The sequence below is a fragment of the Panthera pardus genome, unplaced genomic scaffold, assembly GCF_024362965.1.
Source record: "Panthera pardus isolate Hobbes unplaced genomic scaffold, ASM2436296v1 HiC_scaffold_16, whole genome shotgun sequence".
Lineage (NCBI taxonomy): Eukaryota > Metazoa > Chordata > Mammalia > Carnivora > Felidae > Panthera > Panthera pardus.
In genome coordinates, this window is record NW_026526721.1 from 121,245,346 (window position 1) to 121,268,227 (window position 22,882).

The 22,882-nt window shown below is 46.0% G+C and overlaps 2 protein-coding genes across 12 annotated transcripts in view; both read right to left on the reverse strand.

Moving 5' to 3' along the window:
- Window positions 1-1,953, reverse strand: part of ZBTB38 (zinc finger and BTB domain containing 38) — a 173,235-nt gene extending 171,282 nt beyond the window's left edge. For 2 of the 8 annotated variants that reach the window (XM_019438176.2, XM_019438168.2), the window contains exon 1: window positions 1,515-1,890. The gene's annotated coding sequence lies outside the window, so the exon portion shown is untranslated. Of the gene's footprint in view, window positions 1-1,514 lie in introns of all 8 variants that reach the window. The other 6 variants (XM_019438116.2, XM_019438121.2, XR_002076887.2 and 3 more) reach the window with 5 other exon arrangements.
- A 9,101-nt stretch (window positions 1,954-11,054) lies between these two features.
- Window positions 11,055-22,882, reverse strand: part of PXYLP1 (2-phosphoxylose phosphatase 1) — a 72,396-nt gene continuing 60,568 nt past the window's right edge. For all 4 annotated transcript variants that reach the window (XM_019438074.2, XM_019438081.2, XM_019438090.2 and 1 more), the window contains 2 exons: window positions 18,831-18,970; window positions 11,055-13,405 (listed from right to left, as the gene is read on the reverse strand). In XM_019438074.2, the coding sequence (XP_019293619.1) occupies window positions 12,465-13,405; window positions 18,831-18,970 (1,081 nt within the window). In that variant the 3' untranslated portion in view covers window positions 11,055-12,464. The remainder of the gene's footprint in view (window positions 13,406-18,830; window positions 18,971-22,882) is intronic.

Genomic DNA, 22,882 nt, shown 5'->3' on the forward strand with positions numbered 1-22,882 from the left:
TATTATTCTTATAAGGAGACCAGTCAGACTGGATTGGGGCCCACCTAAAACGGCCTCATTCTAACATAAATACCTCTTGAAAGGCCCTATCTGCAAATACAGTCACATTCTAAAGTACTGGGTGTTAGGGCTTCAATATGTGCATTTTTAGGGCTGCAAATTCAGCCCTTTACAGCCCTGTCCCTTTGCCAATTCTTGCTATCTGGTTGCCCTGTGGTTCACTGTGTGGAAAACAGCATGAACCACAGAAGAAGCCAGGGACCACAGGGCCCTCTATTTGCTAAAAGAACGCTTGCCTCAAACCAAGAGAGAAGTGGAAGAGTCTTGGGACTTACACCCCTTTATGCCTACTTCTTGCATTCTATTACAGAGAGACCCATTGTTGATGCCTTCCCAGGATTTGGGGCATTTCTGAGTTTTAAAAGTGACACAGTAACTTTCTACTTGAAGCAGCTGAAATGCCTATTTTGCATCTGAGGATCACATGGGAAAGATACAAGCCATTCACCATCAGAAGTTTCAGATTAAGGAGTTTTTAAAGATCTCAGGTTGCGTTTAGAAACAAACTACAATGTGAAAACAGAGAGGAGAGGAAGTAAAAGAACCTTGCAAGGCACAGTTAGTAGCACTCTGAAAGTCAGTATTTCCTGTTTGCTAACAAACCTCATTCTTCCACAACGGCCTTGCTCAATGATGGCAGGTCTTGTAATGCCAGTGGCTCTAGGTCAATTCACTGAAAGCCAGGTGTTTCTATTTTACCTTCCTAATCCCTGCCGGTCCCCATCAAGTTTCTTCCATTGTTTCTAATCCCCCTTAATCCTCCCACTGCCATTTGTTCCCACTTCCCCCTATCCTTTCAAGTGCCTCTTGGTTCCCCCAAGCCTTTGTCCCTTTCCCTCTCCGCCAACCCCAGTCCTTTCTAATCACTCCCGGTCCTACAGATCCCCGCCCTTTACATTCCAGTCCTTTATGCCCTCCCCTTAACGTCCATTCCTCCAGTCCCTCCCACTACGTCTATTCCCGTAGCCCCGACCGCTCTGCGTCAGCCCCTCCCCACCTCAAAGGGAACGCAGGCGTTTTAAGGCTGATAAACATAGCCCATTGCCTACTAAAAGCACTGTGCCGATTTACGCTCACATCAACATCGAATTCGATGAACAGGCTTGATGTCAGAAACATCATCAGCAACCCTATTATTCTTTTAACTATCTGAAAGCATTTTTTGGTGAAAATAGACAGCTTGCTGTTTTATATTGTATTTTTCTCGATTACTAGTAATGTTGGAAATCTTAACATGTGTTGTTTTGGTTAATTATTTCTTGTTCTGTGAATTGCCTGTTCATATTCTTTGTCCATTTTTCAATTGGGTTACCTTTTCCTTATTGACTTATATTTGGATTATTAGTCTTTTATATATTTCACTATTATTTTCTCCTCGATGTCCCTTTTAACTAGGCTGAGCCGGACTGCATATTCCTTAAAATGCCGTTATGCAGATGTAATGGAATACTGACCAACCAAGATTCTGCAGAAATGTTCAAAAGTCGTTAAAAGAATTCCATCCAGTATGAATTCCCGGCGAAAGACAGGCAATGCAGGGAACAAGGGTACATAGGACTGCCTCGCTATAGGTCTCTACCTTCAGAGACGCCCGGGGGTGGGCAGAGAGTCTGTAGCCTCCGCAGGCAGGCAAGGCCAGAGCAGGCGGAGAGAGTGCAAAAGCTGAGAAGGGCCGGCAGAAGAACCGGCACACCGCACCGAGAAGCGCGGAAGGACTGTGGCCAGGTCTTTTCCCTCCAAAGTCCGGGTTTCTCTGACTCACGAACGACCTCTGGAGGCAAACACTCTACAAATTTCGCTCCGTTCTACCCATTCAGAAACCTTCTCCACTGCTAGGCTGGTCCCACGTTTTGCTTTCGCAAAAGAGCGCATTTCCGGGGTGGGGACCCCGAGGGCCTTTCTGGGAAATGGAATCTTGGTCAGGAGGATTCTGGGAGTCGTAGTGCCTACTGTTCTCTTTGCGCACGCACATTTCCGTTTTCACTTTGCGGCTGCTGGTTCCGCACCACGGGGGAGTCGTGTACGCCTGTGCTGCTCTGGCTCTTTGTATCTTGGGGAGGAGTCCCGGGTTAGAACGGATTTGGGACCTCTGTCAGTTACAATTGCAAATTGCATTTAGGCAATTACAGCGGTTTGTGATATCTCTGAGCTGTCAGATGTAGGGGCAGCGCCTCATGGCCTGGAGGAAGAAGCTTCGGAGCTAAAACCTTGGGGGTGTGGCTTAGGAACAGGCTGAGGGGCCATGCGTACAAATTCTGGGGCCTCGAGAGCTCAGAGTCCCCAACGAGCAGAGCAACGACCTTAAAAGGACCTTCGAGTTAATGAGATGGCGACATCCCCTGACAGTTTAAAACTGTTCTCCCTTTCAGACAGGGGTGCACTGCGACCCTAATTTCATTTTATTAAGGTCACTGTGGTTGTGGTTGGGAAGGTTCCCCAGGGGAGGACATTGAAAACCGAGCTGTAGTCTAGGGAGATGTGATAATAACCAATGGTGACAATGGCAGTGTGGACTGAGTGGGTGATAAAGGCTCAGGGGGAGGAAGGAGTTGAGGATTCTCAGATTTCTGATGTGGGCTGCTGGCATGTCTGCAGATGATCTCACCTTAAGAAATTCTTGCTCCTGGGGCGCCTGGGTGGCTCAGTCGGTTAAGCGTCCGACTTCGCCTCAGGGCATGATCTCATGGTCTGTGAGTTCGAGCCCCGCGTCAGGCTCTGTGCTGACAGCTCAGAACCTGGAGCCTGTTTCAGATTCTGTGTCTCCCTCTCTCTCTGCCCCTCCCCTGTTCACGCTCTGTCTCTCTCTGTCTCAAAAATAAATAAACGTTAAAAAAAATTAAAAAAAAAAAAAAAGAAATTCTTGCTCCTAATCTGTCTTAACTCCAAAAAACACTGGAGGGATCCTGGAGTGAGCACACGTGTAAATCTACTCACAAAGCCATTTAGATGCATACTTTGACCCAAAGGACACTCATTCCCATAGCCATACAGCTCTGTCATACCCACCCTTGTGAGCACACTGCTGTGTAAATACACACAGCCATATAGCTACTCATGATCATACACTTACACATACTCCATGCTCCAGACAATGGCCCTGATAAATGTATCCATCTCAGTTCAAAGAGTCTCTCCCAGAGCTGAGGTTACCTTGGGCTAAGTGTGGCCTCCAGGCCAAAAGAACACATGTTGATTTCTTTGGGCCTCTCTTTGGGAACTTCACACACAGCTCAGCCTTTATCCTTCCTACTACATCCATGTCGATTATGACTCTGGCTCTTCCTGGTTACCTTCCTATCACTGGCTTAATGGGAGGGATAAATGGAGTTTAAATTCAGGTAAGGGGTTTGCTTATCTGAATGTTTGCTGAGGCCTTTTCCAGAGCAGTAGTTCTGAATGTGTCTGCTGGACTCTTTTAAGAATCCAGTGAAAGCTGTGAACACTTTTCCCAGATAAGCATAGCTGTGTAACCACGATTTTGAAAACAAAATCAGAACCTATCTTTTGGTCCCTAATTAAGAACTTCACTAGAAGTAAATCAGAGGATCAGTTTTCTGGTTGCCCTTTCTGTAGTTTTGAAGTGGTGCTAAAGGAGATAGAGTAGGGCTCCAAGTCCCCAGTGGATGAAGCATTGGGCCTCATCAAGTCTCAGGCCATGAGGATGGGGCAGTCTCTCTTTCCGTCCTTCTGTTACCCTTAGTTATGGAGCCAGGCTGTCAGTCTGCAGGTCCTCTGCTGGGCCATCAGTCATTCAGCTGGTTAGTGGAAGAGTTAGCAGGCAGGCAGTTCAAGCTTATCAGATATTTACTTATTTAGTGTTAGAAGGTCAGTTAAAAAGCCAGTAGGTCAAGTGATTTGTGGTTTAGAAACTTAATCAGCCAACTGGCCAGTCACTTAGCGTTAACTTTTTAGGTGGACAGTAGTCCGTCAGGATTCATCGGTCGAAGGTCGATATAATGATCAGTCCATTCATCAGGGAGCCAGTTTTTGAGAATGCCGAACAGCTGGGTCACCAGTGGGACCAAAGGGCAGCTGGGGTGAAACCATTTGGATACAGAGTGTGTTTCTACTTGCTACATCCTGAAGACAATGTGGTAGCGCTCCCCCCTCCTTATTTGCGGTTTTGCTTTCCATGGTTTCAGCCCCCAGTCAAATGTGATCCAGAAGCAGATGATCTTCCTTCTGAGTTATCCTCAGATCAGTAGCAGCTTAATGCTACATCACTGTGCACCTCACTTCATCTCATCATTTGATCATCTCACATCATCATAGAAAGGAGGGTGAGTGCAGTACAATATTTTGAGGGAAGGAGGGAGAGAGAGAGACCACATTCACAGAACTTTTATTACAGCATATTGTTATAATTTTTCTATTTTATTATTAATATTGTCTTACCGTGCTAATTTATAAATTAAACTTTATTATGTGCATGTATGTACAGGAAAAAACATCGTATATATAGGGTTCAGTATCTGCGGTTTTAGGCATCCACTGGGGGTCCTGGAATGTATCCCTTAAGGACAAGTGTGGGCTACTGTATAGGCAAGTGGAGAGGAGAGGTGACTCCTAGGCCACCAGAGGGAGCTTCAGTTTGCTGGGAAAGAGGAAACGCCATAGAACAAGGGCCAGGCAGAGTTGACACTAGACGGCAGTGTGGCGCCCCTTCCCAACCGTGCCCTGCACACTCCAGAGCTAAACCTCAGGCTTGTGGCAGCTCAGTTTCTGACCAGCTTGCGGAAAGGCTCCAGAAAGGATTTCTCACCTAGGAAGTGCTTACCCAAGACATGCTTGACTCCCAAGCTAGGAGGAAGCCAGCCAGCTACGACCAGAAGGACTTGCCACTCCTAGGCACCACTGCCAGAAGCACACCAGCCATGGGGGAGGAGGGAGAATGGAGGAGCATCTTACCTGTCTCTCCCAGGGCACAGAGGGTAGCAACTCCCTAAAGCTGAAGCACAGAGGGCAGGATCTGTCTTCTGTCGAGATGCGTGCCACTTCCCGGGCTGCTGCTTCAGCAGCTGCTTCTCTAGGGGCTAAGGAGGGGCTAGACCAATTGACCTAAAGCCGATGACTCAATTCCTTTGCTGGACTCTGATCAGCTGCTCCTTCTGCGATGGGCAGTAACTCTAACGCCAAAGAGGGAGGTTAGATATAGATAATGAAGGAAACATGGGGAAAGGATGAGCTATGAGCTTAATTTCCCTTTGGGAATAGCTGAGATGTTTACGTAAGGTGTCAAATACGGCATTGGGCACAAAGGCAGCACTCGGAAGATTCGAGTTCTTTTCACCTCCAAAGGGAAGTGCAGGAGCCCAGGTAGTTGTATGCCTAGAGCATGATATTATGGCTCCAGATGGGCTTTCTGGCTTAACGGGCAGGAGCATATCCCGGCTCCAGCTGGTTTCCTGTGTCAGAGCAGTTAAAAGAAAGAATAACTTGGGGACAATAGTGATTATAGAGGTGTCCTTGTGCCTAGCACTTTATGTACACTCTCACAGGAGGTATCACCCCCAGTTTACAGACGGGGAATCTGTGGTCTCAAAGCTTATAATAGGAAGCGATGCAGAACTGGTTTTGAACTCAGCCTGTGTGGTTCCAAAGCTCTTTCCTTTTCTGGGATATCCTACTTCAGACACAAATGGGGAAGCAGAAGAAAGTGAAAGACTGGGAGGTTGCTAGGTCCTGAGGAAGATTGGCTGGGGGGCTCCGGACAGGACGGTCCCCTTCAGAGATTCTACAAACCTGGCATCCCACATGGTGACATTGGCCTTTTTTCTCTCTCCCAGGCACGCAAGAAACGTGTCAAAGACGGCAGTCTGTGCACAACCCCTTTGGCCTTGTGAGTCACCTTAGGGAACTTGGATTTTCTCTAGAAGGTAGGGGAGGACCAAGGGGTTTCAACAAGGAGGGGCATGGTTTGATTTGTACAGTCCATGCACCAGAGAGAAATATCGAGTGTGGACTTAGCATGTATTAGTAAACCCTCACACACTCACGTGGGGCCCGTGAGGAATGTTTACTGCGAAGGTGGAGTGATGATGAGCAAGGGCTCGGGAGTCTGCTGCTTTGACTCCCAGGTCTGCCACTTCCCTGCTGGGAGGCCTCGGAGGATGACCTCTCCTCTCAGCTTCTTTCTCCAGCTTAAAAATGGGAGACAAGAAGGATGATCTCAGGGCCACAGGATTGCTATGAGACAGAAACAAGGCTTCGCTTGCAAAGCACAGCACAGTGCCCGGGACCCTGAGGCGCTTAGTGAACACTGACTCCTCCTCACGTCGAACACGTCTCCTGCTGCCTTCCCCATCCTCTCTCGGCCTAACGTCTCTGTACGCCCACTGTTGTGGCGACTGAGTCCATGCAGGCCTTGACCTGACAGCATCTTATGCTCTTGTTTTCTGCCTCAAGGCTTCTCGGACGCCAGGGTGCCCAGGTGAACCCTCTGTACTCCTGCGCATCCGACCCAGCAACAGGGGGCAGACAGCCAAGGATGGGAGCAAGGGGTCAACGTCCCTCTGGTCTTCCTCCGGGTGAATGGTTCAGCTGCGTCTCAGGTTTGTCAGGAGGTCGCGCGGGCTGGAGCCACCGGTGACCGTGGCAGCTCGGCCCACAGCCCCACTGCAGCTTTCCCTCTTCCCTTTGTCACCTTCCCTGTCCTTCGCTCCTGTCTTCAGGACAACGTTCCCTCATAAACACCTATACTTAAGGGTTTTTTGGGTTTTTTTTTTCCCCCTCAGACTGCTCTCAGAACGCAGGCTAAAACAACCCATGAGAAGATGATCCTACTTTCTTAGAAATGCTGCCTTAGAAAAAAGTGGGAAGAGAAATGGAGGGAGCTGGAATCACGAATGTAACAGAGATCATTCCCTGGACTAACGTTGACTCAGCTGTATGGCAGTTTTCAGGCTTTGCTTATTCACTTGTAGGAGGGTAGTGGAGTAAGGGGGCGGAGGAAGCGGAGCGCCAAGGGAGCTGGAAGAGGTCTGTTGTCTGGGAAAACCCACCCTCCAGTCCTGAATCTGCCACTTCCTACTGACTGTGGGATCCTGGGCAGAGGCCTACCTCTGGGCCCCGGTCTCCTTACCTGTAAAATGGAGATAATAAATGCTTACACAGCCCATGAGACATAATGGCTCTGCCAGTGTCCAGCCCCTGGTATGTGTTCAATAAATGGAAAGTCTTGGTAGAACAGCTCTGTGTAATCAGCTTTGGGCTGTTCAAGATCAAGTTTCTCCTATTGCTTCTTGGGCACTTACTGAACTGCCACACTAAGCCCCTCAAAGGCAGAGATAGAAGAAATTTGTCATCAATAGATATACTATCCCTTTCAAGCAACTGACCCCAGTTTTACTGCCCAGACTAGCAGAGGCCCTGGGCTTTGCTTACCTTCTGTTGCAGGTCTGTTCCCAGGAGCAGACTCTAAGAGGGATGCACGTGGGAAGTTTACTCGTGAATGTTCTTGGGGCCAATGCTGCAGAGGAAGGGGAGGCAGGAGATGAGGCAGAAGTGGACTGTGATGCAGTCATGAGGCCTCCGCTGATGCCATGGGGAGTGCTGAAACAGGGATGGCCCCTCAGCATTGTCCCCAGGGTTTTCAATCCCTGCCTTGCCTACTCATTGGATGTGGCTGTCCCAGGAAGGAGACACTGCCAGCTGCTGGGGAAGAGTCGTGGTCTTCCCAATATCCACTCCCCGTTCTTCCTTATTAAGAGGCACCTGGGGGCGCATGGGTGTCTCACTTGGTTAAGTGTCCGACTCCAGCTCAGGTCACGATCTCATGGTCCATGAGTTCCAGCCCCACATCAGACTCTGTGCTGACAGCTTGGAGCTTGGAGCCTGTTTCAGTTTCTGTGTCTCCCTCTCTCTGTGCCCCTCCCCCACTCACGCTCTGTTTCTCTCAAAAAAATAAACGTTTAAAAAATACTAAAAAAAAAAAAAAAAAAAGAGAGACAGCAATGTGCCCAACAAAAATATTCATTCTCCTAGATTCCTTTGCAGTGGAGGTGGGCCAATGGATCCTGTTCCAGCCGGTAAGATGTAAATAGCAGTCTGGGTTTCTGACGCTCGGGCCACTGGGGAAAATGAAAGGCTTTATTTGCTTAACCATTGTATTCAGGTTTCTGTGGCACCCAAAGTCCTAAATGGTTTTGAGAGGCACTGTCGTATCTTGCTTAAGAACATGGTCCTTTGAGTTAAATGGGCAAGAGCTTTGAGTCCTACCTCTGCTGCATACTGTGTGAAACCTCAAATGGGTCACGCCATCACACTTACCTGTTTCTATAAAGTGGGAATGATGGTACTACCTGACACATGTCTCATGTAACCCTGGGGTAACCAACCTGTCGCAGTTTGCCTGGAACGTGCTCAATTTTAGCAATGAAAAGTCCCTCATCCTGGGGAACTCCTTAGTCCCAGGCAAACCGGGACAGCTGGCCTCCCTATTCAAACACGCCCCCCAAACTACCCTATCTCCTTTACAGATGGAAGACTGGGCCCTCCCTGAAGGCTAAACATTATGTTTGATGCCATCCCTTAATGGCTGAGTATAACATTACTGCAAAGATTAGTTTTATATTATGTGGTTTTTTTCATAAGAAAGCAGCAACCACAGATGGTCAGAGGCACAGCTGGAATATTTTCCTGATCATTTAAATTTTTAACAGTTGTAACCCCACTATGTTTTAGTACTCATTGATATTCACCAGCAAATACGGTACCTTGTAGGGCTATTGGGAGGGTGAAATTAGTCTAGGAAGACTTTTCCATGATGTGTTACACAGTACGAGCGCTATGAAGTTGACCGGTGTCACACACACTTGGGTTGGACACTAGGCTTGGCTCTTCTTTTGGAAAAGTGACTTCACCCCCGTACCCCCCTCCAGCCTGCTTCCTCATTTGTGTTAGTGGTAATAGGAACTTCTTGAGAGCATTTAGATTGATAAAGAAATGCTTGTGGGGCATTTCTCAAGGAAAGTGTGACCCCAAAATGGTGCCTTTACTGCTCCCAGGTATCCAGAAGCCAGACCTCAGGCTGCCCCCTGCTGAAGGGCCCTGCAGCTCTGGGAAGAGCCAAGTGGACCCTCCAGTGACACCTGCTCCTCACATCAAGGCCAGTCTCAGCTGGCAAGTGGGTTTCAGAGGCCCAGGACAGCCTGACCAGACACTCTGAATTCGGCTGGTTCCTCTCAAGCACAAGTATTATTATTCATGAGATGGCTACAGGGCAGGTACCAACATTTAGTTCAGTGGCCTTGAGCAATGGGAGTTAATTGGGGCCCAGGCCAGAACTCTGGCCACTATCGAAGCCAGTACTGCAATGTAAAAACCCTAGCTGTTTTCTGCTCTGTACTTGGGGCTGTGTTTAAACACACCCGGGGACACCCACACTAGCTTGGGCTGCTAAATCTGTTCAGAAGGCTTCCTGAAGACTCACAGAAATGGAAGCATGCATCCCTGCCTCTCCTGTATCAGTTTTTAGGGGTCCTAGGCAAAGGAATCACTCACATCTTTCAAAAGCCTAATTCTGCTATAGCCTCGAAGATCCTCAAATAGGGTTAATAGCAGTATTAAGTTCTCCAATTGTTTATCAGTGAAATTTGAGAAACACTTTAGCTATGTTAATATCTGCAGCTGTACTGAAAAAGGGTTAACTGCTCAAATGGGCTACAAAATTAACGTGTACAATCGCCGGCTTCTGCTTGTTCTGTGTACCTCAAAAGCCTGTGGTCTCATTTTAGTACCTTGGTTTTAAGTTTCAGTTTCATTCATTTAATATTTTAAAAATATGTCTTTAGGGGAGCCTGGGCGGCTCAGTTGGTTAAGCGTCTGACTTCGGCTCAGGTCATGATCTTGCAGTCTGCGGGTTTGGGCCCTGCGTCAGGCTCTGTGCTGACAGCTCAGAGCCTGGAGCCTGCTTCGGATTCTGTGTCTCCCTCTCTCTCTGCCTCTTCGCAGCTCGTGCTGTCTCTCTCTGTCTCAAAAATAAATAATCATGAAAAAAAATTTTTAAAAAGTCTCATCTATATCATTAAATATTATGCAAATATTAGCTAGCTACCTACCTATCATCTATCTCAATGTGGAAATACCTCCAAGACATACTGTTAAGGGAAGTAAGTTAATAAGAAATATATTTTAAGGGAAGCAAATCACAGAACAATATATACAAAGTGATCTTATTTAAAAATTACATATATTTGTACATCTGCATGGAAAATTTCTGGAAGAGTATCTGTCAAACAGCTCACAGTGTTCTCTCTGGAGGTGAGAAAAGAGAACTTCACTTGAAGCCGCTTTCAGTATAGTTTGATTGTTTTCCAGTGAGCATGTATTAATTTTAATCATAGAAACAAGAAAGCTGAATTTGCACCCACACCTGCCATGAACTAAGCCATTGAGACCACTGCCCAGAAACCAAGAACTAAATGCATTAATCTCGGCTCAGTGCTCAGTGTTTGTTTATGGAGAGAGATGTCTCAGTACTTGATGCTGAGGAAGGTATATTAATGATGTACATACCTGATGTCTTGGGAGGCAAAAACCTCTTACCTATGCTTTTAATGTTGACTTTTATCCAAAATATTTACCTTTATCAAGAGATGTTTCCAACTGATTTTTAAAACATCTTCTGATTCACTTTTGGTTTTAAATCTTCAAGCTGTGTTTAGCAGTCCTAATTCAAATATACCGTGAGTGGAAGCAAAAACCAACTGATTAGGTCTAAGTACTCAAGAGACAGCACGATTTTCAGCAATGAAAGAGCTGTGTAAATGGATTTCAAACCAGTCCAAGGCTACTAGCTGTGCATGTCCTCTGGGCCCCATGCGCAGCCTGCAGCTGGGCCACGGGTCCTGGCCTCTTTTCTCTTTTCTCGCATGTACTGGAGAGTTTTCTAATTTGCAACATTTTTACTTATACCAACAACAACAAAAGGATACATTTCTAAAATACCGGAACTTACTTGAAAAGACCCATAGGTACAAACCATGACTTGTATGTACGAGTATTCTTCAAAAATTTATTTATAGAAATGGACGTAGGTATCCAAAGGCAACATTAGACAAAAACAAAAAGTTTGGAATGCCAACGACACAGGAAAGTCTCACCTGCACTTTACATTTCTTCACAAGGAACTAGCACCATTTTAGTTCAGAAACCACAGATTTCATTATAATTGCTTCTAATATATAAAATACCTTATAAAGCTTATTTAACTATCTAGTAACAAAGTTCTTCCAAAAACTTATTTAAAAATCAGTTAGAATTTACCATTTGAAATTGACGAAAATGGTTTAAAAACTGATCTAATTCTAGGGCTGCTCAAAGGGAATGGGCCATAATTAGTTTTACTGGAAGAAAGTGCCTGAATTCAGCTTCTGGCTTTCCTTCTAACCACCAAGCAGGTACAGTAAATTGAATATCACATAGGAATAAGAGCACATCTAAAACTGGCCTTAGAAAATATTTTCCCAGACTATAAAAATACTAAATGGAATACAAAAATCTCAGCATATACAGCAAAGAGACTACAGCAGACAAATATTTAAAACACACTTAAAACTATCATCTACCACGATCATCATGAACATCAAGTATTATTCTAACAATTTTTCTATGATTCATTCGGATTTGATATTTACTTCCCCTCAAGTTTTATTGTAACACCAGATATAGACCAAATTCGGTGTGTCTAGTGGAGGTTACTGGAGGCACCACTGAGTAATTCTCTGCGTTCAATTGCTTCTTAAAGCGCTGAAAGTGCAAACTGTATAGAGGAGCCAGTTTTCTGAGGTCAGGGGTCAGCACACTGCAGCCCATGAACACAGCCACACTCGTCTGGCTATGTGCTGTCTGTGGGTGCTTTTGTGTTCCAAGAGCAGAGCTGAACAGTGAGGACTGTATGTGGCCTTTGGGTCCTCAAAGTCTGAAATCTTTACTATCTGGCCCTGTACCGAAAAAATTTGCCGACCCCTATTTCAGATAAATCACTTCAGGAAATGTTTTCTTGAAGTTAGGACAAGGTAAAATTGTCCCAGGTGAAGAAGATGCGGGCTGAGGTTTGCTGGTTCCATCATATAGTACCATGGCGGATCAAAATAATATACATGTGGATCGCCAACTTTGAGTATTGAATTATTATTCTGGTGTTGTAAGCAAAGTCTGGCTCTGATAAAAGTACCTTCCCTTTCTCTGTGAACTGGCCATTACGTACCAAGTAACTAACTCGTGTACCCAATTATAGCGACGTACTTACTGTTCAACCCAACCATCTACGTGGCTCTAAAACACAATTTCTAGCCTTTATAAATCAATACTCTTAAACCCTTGGCAACAGACAGAACTAGAAGCAGACCCTTCCCATCCCTCTCTATTGGCATAGATTCTACGAGCACTGTGCTGCTCACCTTTTAGAATCCTTCCCTGTGACATGCATCATAATAATTAGTACTAGTACTACTCCCCAGGCCCACAAACATGTCCCTTTTGACAAAGCGGACTAGGTTTTCTAGGGGGCACATGGGCTTGGAAGAATGCTTGTGGTGGTCCTGGCAAAAAGAGGTGTGGAACGTGACATCAACACCATTATAAAGAATCCGGACAGAATGCTCACTGGGCTTTTCTCTGTCTTGCCAGAGCTCAAAGATCAACCTGGCTGCAAACCTTGGGAATCTGGCTTCCATAAGGCCCAAGGCACTGAGAACTGGTGACAGGGTGACATCGTGAGCAGAGTAGAGGGCGAAGACCTCTTCTTTCCTGCCCTCCACGGCACGCTGCATCCGGGTGACGGTCTGATTGAGGATGGGGTGGGCGCCCAGGAGTGCATAGCCCAGATACAGTTTCTTCTCCCGCCTCTCTCTCTCGTCCTCTATCTGATGTGTCTTGATCACCTTGAAGTGCTCCATGTCAATACAGCCATTTCTGGTGCACGGGAAGCTGACGTTGTGGCAGAAGTGGCAGAGCATGGAGTCTATGGGGTTGGCCGCTCGAAGCTGTTTGGTGGGGACATCCACGATCCTGGCCATGTCCTCGTAGGTCCTCTCCAGCTGGCTGTTTTTCAAACGTAAGAGGTATTGGCGACGCTGTTCCTTTTCCAGATACTGGTTTCTCAGGGGACAATAGCAGTTTCCGGAGCAGAAGAGAGCACTTGGCTGGTGCCTAAAATGAATCTTCTTCCAGTCAAAATCGGGGAGAAAACCATAAAGCAAGGCCAGCCCACTCTGGAGCGTCCGGCTTTTCCCAGTGGTCTCCAAGTAAAGTTGGTCTGTGGACCAGTTATTCGGCAGGAGTTTGTGTTTCTTTAGATAGATGTCCCTCAGCAGCTGGCCATTCTGCAAATGCTGCACGACTCCTGAAACAAAGGGACATGAGCTGCCCTCACTACTAGCTCAGCAGAAGGAGTAGCAAAGGGAAGTCAAGTCTGTGGCCAACTCTACAATGCTTTATATCAGTGCCTGAGAATATAACCAAAACCATCCCCCAGCGTGTGGAAGCTCCATCAGCTCGTGAAGGGAGCCCCTTGGGGTTATCATCCATGAAGGGATGGGCAGAGTTGGGGAGCACCAATCCCTCCCTTCTTGCCCAGCCCCTTCCCTGGGAAGGGGTATCGTGACTGGTGGGCCTCAGAAGGCAGGAAATGCCCTGCTGGTAGACGTCAAGGCTGTAATTGGCATGGGCCTAAGGAGAGCTTTCTCCAACCTGCCCAAGGACACAGCATTCTATAGTATGCAGTGAGGGCCCATGGGAATCACTCAGGTAAAGAGAAAAAGTTGCTTGCTGGCTCCCTAGTCCCCTCACTGCCGGGGAGTTCTCTCCCTCATTCTCCCTACTCTCCCAAGCAAAGGCTCTCTGCTAACCTTCTAGCAGCATTCCGTCTAATCCTGCCGCAGGGTTACCAGCTCATCAAGGATATTTTGTCTGCACAGATATGGAATGATTGCTCAGATACCGGATAGAATACTTGAAAAAAAGCAAAGTGCAGAACAGTACATTTATTATAGCCCTTTTAAATAAAAATGAGGGAAAAGAAAGAATGTATATTTGTAGTTTTGCATAAACTACAGAATGTGTCTGTGTTTTGCATAAAGAACCTTTGGAAGGACATGCAAGAAACTAATACCAATGGTTACCTGGGGATGACAGGGGCACAGAAATGGGATAAATGGAACATAGGAACAAAAATTTTAAATTTACCTGTTAACTAAAAGTTTAACAAGTTTTATTTTTGAACCACCACAGTATGGTAACACATTATCTTGAAAAAAAAAAAAAAAGAAAAGCCTTATCTTCAAACAGAAAACAATCTGCAAGCTCACCCTCCAAGCAGTAGGATGTAGGGGTGATGGAATCTCAGCAACAGATATGAATTCTCGGAGAGGGTAAGCCACATGCAGGCCCCATGACCAGTTCATGACCAATGTCACTTATTCAGATGCCCAAATGATATGAAAACCTGAGACAACTCAAGGCTGAGGTGCGTGAGACAGAGGGAACTGCTTTGGCCCGGGAAGGGGAACAGCTCAGGAAAGTATCATGAAGGGTGTCTGGGTCCCGTTCTGAAGGAAGAATATCGAGGGAATTCCTTCAGAGATCGGCGCTGACACAGGTCTTAGGCATTTATTTCCAAAATGATTTGCATAAAGAGGCAAACCATGAGTGACAAAGATTAAGAATCTGTGTCTGGCCCCAATTCACCTCTGGGTCTACCTATGCCTAGGCTACATACATCAAGGCTGAGTGCTTCCCACATGCCAGATCTTTCTCCTTTCATCCTCACAAAAACCTGATAAAGAAGGCATATTATCATCATACCCAATTTCCTTATTTTACAGCTGAAGCAACCGAGCTGTTAAGTGGCAGAGTTGGAACTCAAGACCCCCAATATCCCCGCAGGCCCAACCTCACCCTCCTAGTCCCTGCTCACAGTGCCTTCTCCCTGCATTTTCATGAAGAAATACTATGTTCTAGCCATTTAGGGTCTCTTATCCTCTCCCAACATATATCTCTTCATGGCTTTGTTCATGCCCTTCCCCTTGCTCTGCCTAGAGAAATCCTCATCCAGTCTCTACCTCCAATACTGCCTTCTCTGTAGTCTTCCTTCCTCTTCCTCCAGGTCAGATCAAGAATTCCTTCCTGGGACACCTGGATGGCTCAGTTGGTTGAGCGTCTGACACTCGGTTTCGGTTCAGGTCATGATCTCACGGCTCGTGAGTTTGAGCCCCACATCCGGCTCTGTGCTAACAGTACAGAGCCTGCTTGGGATTCTCTCTCTCCCTCTCTTTCTGCTCTCTCTTTCAAAATAAATAAGCTTAAAAAAAATTCCTTCCTGTTCCAATTTGTCACTGGATCTCCAGGGCTTGAGCTGTAATCACTGAGCCTAGCGTAGGCTGGCACCGTGCTAGGCATTTTACACACGCTAATCTCGCTCACCGCCTCACTGGCCCTGTCGGGCGGACATCAACGGTCCCGTTTCACAGGCCTGTGCACTCTACAGCCCTGGGTCTACTCTGTAGGACCGTGCAGCTTGCAGCAGCATGGTGAGCTGCCTTCTTGCGCGCTGTCCCATGGCAGCTGCAGGTTCCTTTAGGACAAGCCGGGGAGCATCTACTCATCCAGCCACTCCTCTCTCCTACACTCAGCAGCTGCCAAAGCGTCTTGAATAGAGTAGGCACTAATGATCAATCTTATATAGTTACTGTGGGGGTGCCAAAAGTGCGTTATAAATGGTTATTCTAACATCCATATATTTTTAACGAAATTTAAAATAGAAGATAAAAGTGAGCATTAAAAAAGAGAATAAGGGAACAGGAACAAACAGTACTGAGAAAATGATTTCTAGAGTAATGTTGATTTAGAAAACGATGTAGATAATAGACCAATTGAGAAGAGAGGTCAGAATGGACAATTGTCTCTAAGTGTGTAAGGGCCACCTCCCCCAACCTCTTTTCAGGGAACAGCCCCTGGATCTAGTGGCTGGGCCCCCACTGCTCAAAGCCTAGTCACCCTGACCTCCTAGCCAGCTGATGGGCACTGACCCTGAAGGACCCCATCAGACACACACTCTTCGCTCTCTCTCTCCCAAGAATTTGGACTTGGGGCACTCAGTAGTCGGGTGAACATCTGACTCTTGATTTTGGGTCAGGTCATGATCCCAGGGTTGTGGGAATGAGCCCTGTGTCTGGCTCCATGCTGAGTATGGAACCTGCTAGAGATTCTCTTTCTCTCCCCTCTACCCCTCTCCCCTGCTCGTGCTTTCTCTCTAAAATTAAAAAAAAAAAGAGGACACCCATGAGGGAAAAAAAGAATTTGGACTTGCAGTTCATCTCTGGGTGTGGCTAAGACTGTCACTCTGTGGACAGAGCAAAACCACAGAAGCTGGGACAGACAGCTTTTTTTATTCCTGGTTCCAGTCTCTGGAGGCCTGGTCATATTCTTGCCCTTAAATCTAAGTCTGTGAATCACCCTGAATCCTTACAATAAATGTACCTCTTTATTTATTTATTTTAAAAAAAAATTTTTTTTTTAACATTTTTATTTATTTTTGAGACAGGGAGAGACAGAGCATGAACAGGGGAGGGTCAGAGAGAGAGAGAGACACAGAATCTGAAACAGGCTCCAGGCTCTGAGCCGTCAGCACAGAGCCCGACGCGGGGCTCGAACTCACGGACCGCGAGATCATGACCTGAGCCGAAGTCGGCCGCTTAACCGACTGAGCCACCCAGGCGCCCCTAAATGTACCTCTTTAGCTTGAGTTGGTTTCTGTTGCTTGCAACCAGAGAGTGTGACCAGTGGTTCTCAGCAAGCATGGCTCTGGTCTCAGGGAGCATTTGAGGGTTGAGTTGTCACAATAATGTGGGGAAGAACATTCTTGATACTTAGTGGGTGGGGGCCACGGAGCTAGACAGTCTCCACAAGGAACTGTTCTCTGTCCCACATAACTTTTGTGTACCACAAAATATTCCCGCACATGAAAGACCTGTTAAAATACTTTAGCCTACAACCTGTTTCTTTGTGTCATAAATATAAAACCATTTTTACATACCATTAACATCCACTGATTTTTTCCAGATATGCAATATAAATTAAGGGACGTCTGATCTTAACTTTGATCACAACTTGCCAAAAAAATCATGTCCCAAAACATGGTTTTAGAGTCCCTGGTGTAATATCCCTCAGTCAGACTGCATTTACAACTGTCACAGTTGTCACAGTTGTCCGCATAAATAACCGACTGTGTCATTCTATTTGCTAGTGTGGGTGTGCTCAAGCTTTTATATTGAGACATAAAATTATATAACAAATTCATTTCCTTTTGTTTCTTCTTTATATTATAGTTAGGGTATCTGATATAATTGCCCTTCTTTAAAATAGGTCATATTATATTTGAATTTCACTTCAGGATGGTTAAAGGAGCACCACAAAATACCTGTTAACAAAAAGGGGTGCTTGGTCTGATAGGATGAGAACTCCTGTTTTAAACTACTACAGGCCTGGGGTGCCTGGGATTCTCTCTCTCCCTCTCTCTCTGCCCCTCCCACACCTGAGCACACACTCTCTCTCAAATAAATAAACTTTAAAAAATATGTGACAAATCCACAGGGCCAACCATAGGACAGAGACCTTCCTTCCATCAAAGCTGAGGTCCTACAGTACTGGTGGGACAAGGCAACAACATGGCCGGAAGGTTCTCCCGATTCTTCCAAAAAGACTGGTGACCATGCAAAAGGTCCTTTGAGATCCCAGACTGAAGTAGGAAGAAACCAGAACCTATTGGAGGATTCCCAGTTCCTTCTCTTCTCAACAGAGGTGACCCCACAGTTAACTCACCAACCTAACATGACAATGAACTGGCTATGTAGTGGTATGAACAGGGCTACAGAGAGAAAGATGGGTTTCTGTGAGGAACACTCTCAGCCAGACAAACTCCGTGCCCACTGGGGATCTGCCATATGTGTTTGTTCCTGAGATCTCTCCCATCCAAACTTAATCAGGTTATTTTCTTTGAAGTATCGAAGGACATGGGATTGGTTACAGAAATTATGGCCCAGCAAGAGTGGGATAATAGGCAGACATCAGAAATGATGCTGTTAAAAAATAATATAGAAACAGGGAGATGAATCATAAGAGACTCTTGAATACAGAGAACAAACTGAGGGTTGCCGGAGGGGTTTTGGGTCGGGGGATGGGCTAAATGGGCAAGGGGCATTAAGGAGGACACTTGCTGGAATGAGCACTGGGTGTTATAAGTAGGTGATGAATCACTAAATTCTATTCCTGAAATCATTATTACACCATATGTTAACTAACGTGGATTTAAATTAAAAAAAAAAAAAAAAAGAAATGATGTTGTTGACAAATATTTATTGACAGGGAAAGACTATCACAATGTACTGTTAAACGAAAAGGTGAGTTACAAAACACTGTGTTTAGTAAGCTACCACTGTGTGTGCATAAGCATGCACATAAACGAAAGAAAACAGGATACTAATTTCTTCAGTGGACGAGGGTTATGGGTACTTTACGTTTTTCTTCCTTTTGCTTGCTGTCTTTCCTAACTTCTCTTCCATTGACTATACTGCTTTTGCAATATAAAAAGGGTTATTTTTAATTTTTACAAATCGTGTGTGTAGAGACGTTGGTGGACTCAGAGCTGCTTGAGGTACTAGCCCTTATTCACTCCCGTGAGCCTAGAGCCTAGCCCAGGCGCATCTGCTCCGATGTACGCCAAATGGAGGAGCACACAGGAGAAGGAATGAGCAAATGGCCGCTGTGCATACCTGTCTGTGTGAGCTCGCCCATCTCACACAGTGCGTGATTGGGGTAAAGCGGCAGGGAGTGCAGGGGGCTTTCGAAAGAGGCTCCGGATCCTTTTGACATGTGACTAACGAAAGCTTCCAGTTTAGGGTGATACGGTTTCCTAAAGAGATAACACAGAGAATTAGTGGTCACCGTGCTCCAAAACGGTCCACAAGGGTTTCAACCCCAGTCAGCAAAATCTCAGGTGTGGCATGCCCTGCTCACCCACTGTCATAGGTACTGGCTTAATCACTTCTAAATTCCAGTACCATTATTATGTGACCACTGACGTTCCACAAGGCCAGCCTGAGCCCCTAACCTCTGCTGAAGCAGCCATCATTCCCAGCACTATGGGTGTCACCTTTGCCCTCCACCACCCAGATCCCCAACCTGCGCCCCTCCCATTTCCCTCCCCAGGCGGCTACGGAATCCCACCGGGTAGTCATGTCCAGGCTGGGAACCCTTCTTGACTTCTCCCTCCCCTGCTCCCACACATGCCATCTGCCACCCAATCCTGCAGACGTGTCCTCCTGGGGCTTCTCTACCCCCCCCTTCTCCTGCATCCCTGCAGCCACGACCTGCAGCTTTTGTCTGTATGGCACGGGCTCCTCTTTGGTCTACTTTAGCCTAATCTTGCTCGTCTAATCTTGCCTTTTTCACAGCCGGGGATCGACCTAAAGGCAAGGCCAACTGTCCCTGCTCTTGTTCACTGCCATCTTCCCATGGAAGCGGTGTGTGGCCCATCTGCCTGTTCCAACCCTACCTCACTTGAGGTTCAGGGCTCCCCACCCTCTCCATTCTAATGCTGGGCTCTGGTCACACGCAACCAACTGCCTCCTGTACCCCCAACATATCTTGTTTTTTCATGCTTCCAACACTTTCCACATGCTGCCCCTTCCTCCTAGCAAACCTACCTCAACCCGCCCCTCAGTAATCCTTAACTGACCTCGGGGAAAATCTCCTTTCAAGAAAATTAACTGATTAAGGTAACCAAGATCGCGATAGTTCTCTACAGTTCACATTGCATTTTGCACATACAGTATTTCATTTCATGGGAGGGTGGTTATGAAGAGCTAAAAAACATCTTTTTTTGGTAATATCTGACATCATTTATATTTTTGCCATGAAGTACATGGGTAAATCAAGATTTATCTTTTTAACGGCTGATATACAATTTCCCTGAATAATGAAATGACCTGTGAATGTATATCCATTCTCCAGCTGAACAGAAGTGAACAGATAAGACTAGTTCCCAGCTAAGCTAAAGCAGCATGAAAAGGAAGCAAGGATAAATTGTCCCGATGGCAGACCTCTCTTGTCTGAAAGCCCAGTTAACTTTGACAATGCTTTTAAAGTAACTACTAAAACGCTTCTATTATCTTTCTTTTTTTTTTTTTAAAGTTTTTTTTAACGTTTATTTATTTTTGAGACAGAGAGAGGACAGAGTATGAACGGGGGAGGGTCAGAGAGACGGAGACACAGAATCGGAAGCAGGCTCCAGGCTCTGAGCTGTCAGCACAGAGCCCGACGCGGGGCTCGAACTCACGGACCGCGAGATCATGACCTGAGCCGAAGTGGCCGCTTAACCGACTGAGCCACCCAGGCGCCCCTATTATCTTTCAAAAACATAACGCTAAAAAAAAGTCCATCTTTAAAAAAATGTTTTAAAATTAGAGAATGCTGGGGCGCCTGGGTGGCTCAGTCTGTAAGGCTTCCGACTCTTGGGTTTTGGCTTAGGCCATGATGTCATGGTCCTAAGATGGAGCCCCCAGTTGGGCTCTGTACTGGGTCTGGAGCCTGCTTGCGATTCTCTCTCTCCCTCTCTCTGCCCCTCTTCCGTGTGTGTGTGTGTGTGTGTGTGTGTGTGTGTGTGTGTTCTCTCTAAACAAACAAACAAACTTTAAAATTAGAGAATGCTAATCCTAATAGTCTAATTATCCTGGATTGCTGCAGGGCATTGTGTCTTTTCATAAACACAGAGGGTATGTTGTTCCTCCTGAGGCTACAACAGATAAACATTTGCAAACTGGGGAATAAGGTTTCCAGACTGACAATGAGGCTGCCAATATGAATCCACACAAACAAAGGATAGCCATCAACAGGAGTCAAATGTTCTGTTCCAGGTCATTATTATGGGCTGGTGATTTTTGACGATCTGAGAAGGCTTTGCTGCCAATTTCAGGAATGAAATTTCACTACGGGCAGTGTTTGCAGAGCTGGTACAAGTTTTCAGGGCATCTGACTACTTAATGGTATGTTAATATCTAACTATACATATGAAAACTTGTTTTGGGTCTGGAAAGACAGGTGATTCATGGAAGAAAAACTTCATATACAGAAGAGATGGCAGATGGCTGGATCTTTTTAACAGGAAGAGGACCAGGTAACCTGAGTCCCAGGCCTGTCCTGGATCTGAATGACCAGGTCCTATCTGCCAAGGCCATGGCTCCACCCCTGCAGCCAAGAGGGTACCTAGTACGTGGCAGATACTCCAAAACACATGTGAATGAATTCAACTGGGAAGTGCCCCAACCTTAGATGCTTTATGAAAAGAATAAGCCTCCCATAATCTGTAGCAATGAATATGGCAAGTTCCTACAGTGGTTTATTAAAATATTCAGATTTCAATGGAAGTACTATGAGTGAAACTGCTAACTGTGCTAATTGTGATTCTCTTTGAGCAAACTATAGGTAGGCTCCTCTGAATCGTCTTCCCAACTAGGCCTCAACCTTTGGACTTCCATGTTCTTTTTGGACTTATGTCCCTCTTTGCATCACTCAGTTTTAGAAAACATCCTGCTAAGTCAATTTAGCCAGAGTCTCCTGCTCCTGATACCTGATCAAATTCCTCATCTCCCAGGTGATATCTGCTCACCCTGGTCTGCCTTCAGCAATCTCCTCACCCCTGAGGGTTCTCTTTAGTCATTTTCCATCCACTGACCCCCACCCTGATCCTTTGCTGTAAGTTTCCACTGCCCATGTTGTATTTGGATTTGAGCCCAGTTCTTCTTCTTCTTTTTTTTTTTTTTTAATCTTTTTTAATGTTTACTTAGTTTTGAGAGAGACAGAGACAGAGTGCGAACAGGGGAGGGGCAGAGAGAGGGAGACACAGAATCTGAAACAGGCTCCAGGCTCTGAGCTGTCAGCCCAGAGCCCGACGCGGGGCTCGAACTCACAAGCCATGAGATCGTGACCTGAGCCGAAGTCGGACGCTTAACCAACTGAGCCACCCAGGTGCCCCAGCGCCCAGTTCTATGTTAAGGTCTCTGCTCTCCTACTGCATTAGTTCCTGGATAAAATCTGTTTTTACTACTACTACTGTCTGGTTCTGCTTTTTCTTTTAACAGTTGTACACTAAAATCTGTTCTCCTCTTCTTGGGAACTTGGTTAGATCCCATGTCTGAGGCCCTGGTGGTTAGGTAGAGCCACATGGTATTCTTCACCAATGGAATGGAAGGATGTATCCCACTTTTGGGTTTAGGTTTTCAGATCATGGGGTGCCCCTTCACACTCTTTTCCTTCCCACGGGCCACTATTTAGACATGGCAGCAGTCCTAGTTCAATCATGTAGACATCCCTAGGGCACGATGGGGGCAATGACCTGGAAGGAACCTGGGGCCCTAAATGACCAAGTGGAGTCCCGTCCTATGACCCGGTTCACTCATCTCAGACCTTCACAGAAGGAAAAGATAAACCTCTTTGTTATTTGAGGCAATGCATTCTTCAGTCTCTTTGTTACAAAAGGCTAGCCTTACTCTGACTAACATAGAAATGATGATATTTGTGACGATGAATTTTTCTTCGGGAAAAACTCATGTCATTGTAGCCTCATTGGAAATCAGCTTTCATATTGAAAACTGGAAGAATTAAAAGAGTTACTATCTTAAGGCTTCAAACTGTTCACGTCCAGAATAGTTGTTTACATTTTTATATGCATTATTCACTTCTCTCTATGCCACAAAGCTCGAGACAGAACCCTGAGGCTAATCTACACACCCATGGGAAAATTTATTGTGCTTTAGCTATAATCTGA